Genomic DNA, 8,040 nt, shown 5'->3' on the forward strand with positions numbered 1-8,040 from the left:
ATCAGTGGGCTTGTGAAGGGCTGCAAACAATGGGAGCTCTGTGTGTATTTGTACTTTGGAGGAACTCTGCCAGGACATGGAGAAAGAATAACACTAGAGGTCTCTCTGCAGAACGAAGTTTTTAGGCTCCCTGCTCCATCCCGAGCTGCTGGCACCCAGGAGGATTTCAGAGGGGTTGAGAAAGATGTGAGTGTTGGATCTACATGGCTGGGTAAGGCATGGGGAGGCTGCCAGCTGTGCCTGTGTCTCAGGGTTGCCTCTTGTCCCCAGGTTGATCTCCTCTCAGGTTATTATCTCACATTTGGGAGGGGACGGTGGGAGGTGGGAAGGCAGACAGAAGGTATAGTGGGTAGGCAGAGTTTAATGTCAGTTTTCTCTGTGTCTATAGCTCTTTAAGCAACTTTGTTAGAAACAGTGAAGAATGGATTTTTCAAGTCAGGCTCTCAGAAAGTTTCTCTTGCAATTTCCGTCATCCACACAAAAAGAGAAAAAGAGGGATTTCACCCCCTAGTGTAAATATATAAACACTGACAAATACGGGGCGGGAGGGGGGGAGGAGAGGGAAGAGGGGGAGAGAGGAAGTAAGAGTTAGGGGAATTAAAAAAAAATAAATAACTTCACCTCCTAGCGGTGTGTGAAGAAAAAGGTTTGAACTGTGTGATTCCAATGATTCCAGCCTCCGCATCTGTTTTTTTCTGTTGTTTCACGTGCCTCCTAAGTCCTCTCTCCATTTAAATATATATCAGTCTATATGCACGTGAAGAGCCAAACTCCCTGCTCCTTCCACAGGAAAGATTTTGCAATTTCCAGCAGAAATGAGCCAGACATTAACATAAACCTCAATAGAGCAGCCCAGCATATCCTGCTGGCTGTATTTCCCTTCCACCAGAGTCAAAGGCTTTGAAAGGGGGAAACAAGGCCCAGCTGGGGCTCCATGGGGAGGCACACCAGTGCTCAGTGCTTCCCCTGCCTTACTCCTGCCTGGTTGGAAGGAAGTGCCTACAAGCATACATGGGCTTGGAACTTCTGAGGAACTTCATGAGCAAAGGCAAACACAACGTCATAATGAATACCCTTAGCTCCACACTGTGTGTCCTTCAATTTTTGCAGTGAAGGGGCACAGCAGACCCACCTGCAGTCTCCCCTGGACAGGTGAAGCTCCATGTCTGTTAGAGCTATTCAGTAATACAACAGAAGAGGTGGTAAATGGATAAAACATGAAGAAGGTAGAACAAAGCTTGCCGCTTTACCTGGAGAGTCCCAGGGAGATGTTTGCCATCTCTTATCAGGAGTATTGGGCATTGAATAACTTGTGCACCATGACCCATGTTAATCTGCTTCATGCTCTCCTCCCTGTTGACAGCAGGGATCTTAACAGGCAGTGTTAGGCATCACCTCCACTGCCACAGGGCATCACTAAAGTGTTTCCCCCAGTTCAGAGTTCAGCTGGCATCCTCTTAGCTTCAAAAGCTTCAAAAGCTTCAAAATCCCAGCTGAAGGATGAAATTTATCCAAGAAAACTAGAGAACTCTAGGCACCTAAACCCCCATCCTCCAAGCATTTGCTCTGCTGATCACTTCCACCACCACCAGCACAGCTGGGTCATCTTGAAGAGGCAGCAGGTGTTACAGGGTTGTATTCTTTACTCTTCTTTTTAGTTGCAATGGAGGTCAAGCTCCTAGTCTTTGCCTCTAGCTGTTCTGTAGCTGAGTAGGCACCAGGACACTGATACTCTCTGTGCCTTTGCTTACCAATGTAGTGACCTCATTAGGTAAGTTTGCCAAATGTAGGAGTGAGTGACTGCTGTGTGCATGGCAACTGCAGAGCCTGAGGAAGCAAAAAATTGCAATAATTGATGGTTCTATTGCCTCTATCCATTGCCTCTATCAGACAAAAGCAACAGCTATCTTGCTTCCCATTTTACACAGACATAATCTATTTCCAAGCTTTTTCAACCTCAGACATCCTGTAGTTAAGGCAAGCCTTAATGCTACTTAGGCCAGATTTAGGCAGACAACAAAGTCCCTGTGGCTCATTCCAAGCACCATTTTTACTAGCAAAGTTGGCCCTGAATCTGCTGTGTGAACAGCCAGTCCTGTCTTCCAGCAGTCTGGCAAAGTTTGAGACAATCCTTTTACATTTTACAAAAGATTTCTTAACCTGCAAATTGCAAGAGGGAAGGCTTTAGGCTAAGCTGACCCTTCTGCAGTTGCTGTGCAAGTTTCAGCTCCTGTAAGTCTATTTCTGCACAAGGCAGCTGCTCACAAGCCCCAGTGTGGAAGTCACAGGGTTATTGGTAATGATTAGCAAAGCTCAGAAGGTCTGGTGATTTAATCTGGGTTCAGGGCTTTTTTTTGCTCTTTCACTAATCAGTTTAGAAATGGTCAGATTTACTCCCAAGTTCTCAGGCTTTCCCATCTCACAAGAAAAGCAGGCTGGTTCCAAGCCATGAGGTTTGGAAAGATGTGGCTGAAGTAAAAAAATAAACCCAACTAGTTTGAGTGCTTGGAAAATTTGTTTAAATGCATGTTATTCTCTGCTATCCAACCCAGCTTGTTTCATACTTGTAAAACAAGCTTCTAGCCATGACCACCATGGCAAGAAGGGAGGCTAAAAGTGACCACAATAGGTAGGGGCAAGTGCTACTAGCACTGTGAAGATGTCACCTGGGGTTTTCCTGAGCATCAGATTCTGGACCTTTCCTGGACTATGATACGATAAGAGACAGACCTTTGCAGTTACATGAATTTGGGACTTTAAGACATCCTTAGTCATCATATGCTCAATGGAGCCTTCTGGATCCCTTGTCCTAGATTGAGCAGTCTTGGGGTGTCTCATTTTTGGGTTGTCTGTATGGCCCTCCATGTTGTGCTAAGAAAAATTGAAATGAGGACACTTTATCCTTACTCCCTCCATCCTCTCTTTCTTGCTTGGAGCCCCACCCATCAGCCTCCCACCCCAGGGAAGTGGTCACTGAGACCTCAAGTGAATTTGGTGTATTGAAAAGCAGAAGCAGCAAATGAAGGAAGTTTAAATAAAACCACAGGAGGGGTGGAAGTGCCCTGTGTGAATCCTTTTAAGAGGCAGCTTGCTGAAGGGCAGGTGCTGAGGTTCAGCTCTGGGGCTTGTTGAGTAAGAAGAAACCTCTTTACATCCATCACACACCATCAGTCATGCTGCCACATCACCACCACCATGGTGGTCCATGCCAGCAGCAGGGGGTTCCCTGTTTCAGGCTGCTGCCATGGATATAATTAGTGTCACTGGGTTTCTCTTTGGAAGGATGACTTTACACAACAAATTACTTTTGGGAGGTGAGGTCAAGCAGAGGATGATTCATGTTCTGTCCATGAGAGTACCCTCTGCCTTCCCAGAGACAGCTGCTATATAAGGAGAATTGCACGTGGTGTGTGTGTTTGTGAATGGGGAGGACTCTTTTCAGCTCAGGGAGATGTGATCAGCTTGCAGTTACCCTGCAATGAGTTCATTCTGCATTGCTGACTGTAGACAGTGCTGTGTTACTTACCCATCCCTACAGCTGGTGGTACTTGTCCAGTTATATTTCCAGCTGTTCTGTTCATCGGTATTTGTATTTGGACTTTGAGAATGAGTTTTCTTTAGAGGTATGAAAGTGTCCTCTGGATGCTGGAATGTGTGCATTTGGCAAATAGGCTGATGCATCCCTCTATGTGCATCAGGCTTCTCTTGTTTCCTTCCAGAAAATTGCTGGCTGTTGCCTCTGCCTTCTCTCCTTTTTGGTTTTGTTCTTGTATGTCTGTCTCATTATTGTTTTTTTTTCTCCTTTCTCTCCTGTCTCCTCTCCTCTCCCTAGTATAGAACTGGTGTTTTACAAAAGCTGTTTTCCCCTCTCCCTACAGGACAGTGGAGAGAAATGGACTTAGGTGAGTGTTGAGCCTGGGATTAGCATTGCAGAAAAAATACCACTTTAGACAATTTCTTCCTCCCTACCTATGATGCTTTCCATTGAGGATTTTTTTCCCCCCTAAATTTCATTTATTTTAGGATATGCAATACAGCAGGAGGTTAAACAAGGGGGAACCTCATCTATGCCTCTTCTGCATCTTGAAATGGCATTTCCCTCTGCAGATGGTGGACTGCTGGGAAGGTAAAAGGGCTGCAATCAGGGAATCAAGCTGCACCAAGGGCACCAAAATTGTGATCAGTTAACACCACACGTTCATCCACTCAGTGAAGTCATTAAAGGGACAAATCTGTTTTGTTGGCCTCTGAGTAATGCTTGGGACATAACCTGCAATTTCTTTAAAGGCAGAGAAACTTCCCTGAGTTAAATGTGAGCAAATGTAATGCATCCAACAGGGGAGAAAGTTCATGCGTAAAAACATGCCAGTTGGAATCTGTAGGTTCTCAGCTTCCCCCGTTTCAGGCCAAATTGCCAAGCTGGCTTTAGCATTGAAATGAACACATGGCTGATTCATAAAACATTCATGCAGAATTTTTTTCACTCTTGGAAAGAAGGGAGCAGGCTGCTTCCCGGGAGGGAATGTGCTTTTGTGCTTCATGTGATCTTTCTGCCTCTGCTCAAAAATAAGCAGAAGGCTGGCACTGCCTCCACATTCCTGGGGTGGGCAGACAGGAGGAGACCAAGGTAGAAAGCAGAGGGGTGTCAAGACTGCAATGGGTCGTTTTTCTCCTGTGTCCCCTTGCTGAGTGTATTCTCAGCAAAGCCTTGTGGCAAAGGCACTGCCATGAGACATTTCCAAAACTGCAGCTCAGACTTGCACTTTTCTTGTGTGTAAAACGAGAATCAGGAATGCTTCCTTTTTTCTCTCTATTTATACTGCTAACCCTCAGGGCAGGGACCAGCTCCTGCATTGTCTGAAGGGTGTGGTGGGTGCATGACAAATCTAAACCAACTTACTGGCTGACTATCACCAGGAGAATGTTTGGTCTCACCTCATAGTGAACTTGTTAAAGGAGAAAATGTGTAAGAAACTCTTCTACTCTTTTCCCTTCCACACTGTTGGTTTTTTTTTTTTTGCTTTTCCCGCTTCAAGTTGGTTTTCCTCCTTCTGAACCCTCCAAATCACTATGGGGACAACTTGGCTTTCCACCAGTGACAGGGTTATGGAAAGAGCACTGGTAGCTACAGGTTGCTTTGCTCCTTTTTAACATTTAGAGGTTTTACTTGCATTGTATTAAAGGTGTCTGAGCGTGGTGGCAAAACAAGTGGAGACACCCTACCTAGGCTGCTGAAACTACCCAAAACTGCAGGAGGTCTAAGGTTAGAACATTAGATCAATGCCTTAGGACTGACAAGTACCTGAACATGGAATGGGAGGGGGTGGGAGAGATGGAAAAATAGGCAAAGTCCTGGTTTGCAGGGTCTGCTGGCTACTTGTGGGTCATTTTTGTAACAACAGCAAATGCAAAGGGCTCCTTGGCAGCTCACGCTGGGGGAAAGATGGGTCAGAGTGTGTTTGTGGATGGGCTGATAAATCAGCTCAGTGGCTGGTAAGTTTTCTGCTCCAGTGAACTGCAATGCCAAGATTTTCCTGTGGGCAAAAGCCAACCAACACATTTTGAGTACCTTGGGCTGTCAGAGTGGGGCAGGTGAAAACTCCACCGAGTGTCTGCAGGGATTATCCAGAGCTGCCTGCAAAAGGGACAACCAGGTGGCATCACCTTCAGCAGAGCCTGTGGCTTAGTTCCACCCCACATTGGACATATGGACCCAACTGTGCTGGCACAGCCCTGCTTCCCTCCTCAGCTACCTGCAGAGGGTTTACAGGTTGCACCCAGCTCCAGGACCATAGCCTGAGCTCCCCAGGCTTGGGCTGTGGAAATGTGTTCCTGTGCTCTGTAAAGCATATACCCCTGGTGCTTTACAAGAGAACCACACAGGCTTTGTGGTGCTCAGCAGAGCTTTTGCTGCAGGTGACACAGCTGTTAATGTACCTGTGCTAATATATTTGATTTGTCTGTGACATAAGCTGGTGTCACAGCTTTGCAGAAGTGCCATGGCAGGCCTTCCAGCACTCTCAGTCTGATTTAGAAACTCTTTCACCCGTGTCTCATCACTGTCTGGCTCATTCCTCCTCTGAGAGGGCTCTGACATCTCCCAGGAGGAAGCCCTACTTCTTTAGCACTGGCCATTTGTGAAATGTAGGTACAGTGTATCACTGGGGAGCTGTGACTGTGAAATACTGCAGCCTGGTGCTGGGCTGCAATCCAGTGAGTCAGCCCCATGAAGCTTTCAAGGGTCAGGGCTCTCTCTCCCTGCTCCCCCTTCTCTCACAGTGACACCTTTATGTAAAATTATCCTGGCTGCACATTTCCCACCATCCCAGAGCTTTCTGGGTTTGCTTCCAGTGTTGACCATTAAATGGCAGGAATCCCTGTGGATTGTTTTCCTTAGTTCAGAAGCACTTGAGACCATGATGTCTTCCTGAAAGTGGTGATATTTATTATGATATTTATTTGCAGTGGTGATATCTCAAGAGATTTAGTGGCCAGAGCTGACTCCTAAGAATTTAAAATTCTGCTCAACTTCATTGGAGTCAACGGTCCTGTAATGCTTCAAGAGAGGTTGTGGAGTGTCCATCCTTGGAAGAGTTCAAACATTGTCTGGACATAGCCCTGGACAACTGGCTCTGGGGGAGCCCTGCTTTAGCAGGGAGGTGGGACCAGATGACAACCAGAGGTCCCTGCTGACCTCAGCTACTCTGTAATTCTGTGGTCAGATGCATCACAGCTGGACCTCTTGCTCTGTCTCAATGTACAGTCAAGTGACAATCATAGGTATTGTGAATGCCTCTTCCCACATGCACCTCTGAGGACCAGCACTGCAGCATATTTCAAGAATTTGTACAGAACCCTCTAGTCATAGAGAAAATAATGACTTTTCAATCATTAGGATCTCATTAATATAATTGTTTCTGTCAAAACAAATGTGAAGTTAAAAGTACAGTGAATAATGTGGGGATCAGTTCCCAGTGAACTATTGTTGACTGAGCTTGACTCCAACATAATTTCTTTGCTGTTTTCATGACATACTTGACAGTAGTAAAATACAGGTTCCTGTGCTTTATTGCAAATGTTTAGGAGGTGATCAGGGAGATCTGTTCTCTTTCTTGTCTCTGATTTACACCCCGCAGGCATCAGACCTGATTATATGGTTTGAGCTGGAATGACCTCTACATTTTTGGAGATGCAGAGAAGAATGTAATGTCTCCTCCTTGCCTGAGGAAGTGGCTTTCAGGTAGAGGCCTCGATGTCTTCTCTCCAGAGAGGGTTAATGCATTATGGAGATGACTAAACCATCTCAAAATGAGTGAATTTATTTAACATATGAAGCAAAACATCAGAGGAACTAACTTGAATTAGCCAGCAGCTGATAAACATCTGTAATTTAAACCTCAGGCTTCTTTGATGGACTTTACTCATCAGGGACAGGAGCAGAACAGTCCCAATTTACTTGCTTTAACTAATGCAGGTGACCTGGAGACACAGTCTGCTCTCAGTAGGCATCACCCAGTAGAACGTCTTACTGGAAAATCTTTTCCCAAAGCCCTGCACTCATCTGAGCCCTGTGACCATATGTTGCACCAGCTTTTGTCAGCAGGCCCAGCTGTGAAGCTTTCCTCTTGTCACAGACTGACTTTTTTTTCCACTCAGGCACACAAGCAGCCTGAGAGCACACTGTACAGGAACCACTCTGTAATCATACCCTCCAGAGCAATTTGTCTTTAACACCTTGGCTACAGAGCTTGTGATGCTGCTGAAGAACATCCAGCCTCCCGTGTCTGACCCTGAGCCCACCAGCCTTCATCACTCTCATCAGCTGAGCTGAGAGCCCCACAGAAGCTGTTCAGGTGCACAACAGCAAAGAAACCTGGTGGCTTCCTAAAGCTTTTCAATCCTTCCTGTCCTCTGCATTTCTATCAGCCATGTCTGAGTCCTACCTGAAAAGGGAAAGTGCTGGAGTCCTGGAAGTTGTCACATCTTTCCCTCTGTCACCAGGTAGAGCCCTCTCCTTTGGTAGTAAATGAACAGCAGGAA

General features: G+C 46.0%; 1 protein-coding gene across 1 annotated transcript in view; it reads right to left on the minus strand.

Moving 5' to 3' along the window:
* Positions 1-4,736, minus strand: part of RHOJ (ras homolog family member J) — a 57,610-nt gene extending 52,874 nt beyond the window's left edge. The window contains exon 1 of the mRNA XM_010000676.1: positions 4,716-4,736. Coding sequence (XP_009998978.1) covers positions 4,716-4,736 — 21 coding nt within the window. The remainder of the gene's footprint in view (positions 1-4,715) is intronic.
* Positions 4,737-8,040: the final 3,304 nt, after the last annotated feature.

This window comes from Chaetura pelagica, unplaced genomic scaffold (genome assembly GCF_000747805.2).
Source record: "Chaetura pelagica isolate M959 unplaced genomic scaffold, ChaPel_1.0 scaffold36, whole genome shotgun sequence".
NCBI classification, from domain to species: domain Eukaryota; kingdom Metazoa; phylum Chordata; class Aves; order Apodiformes; family Apodidae; genus Chaetura; species Chaetura pelagica.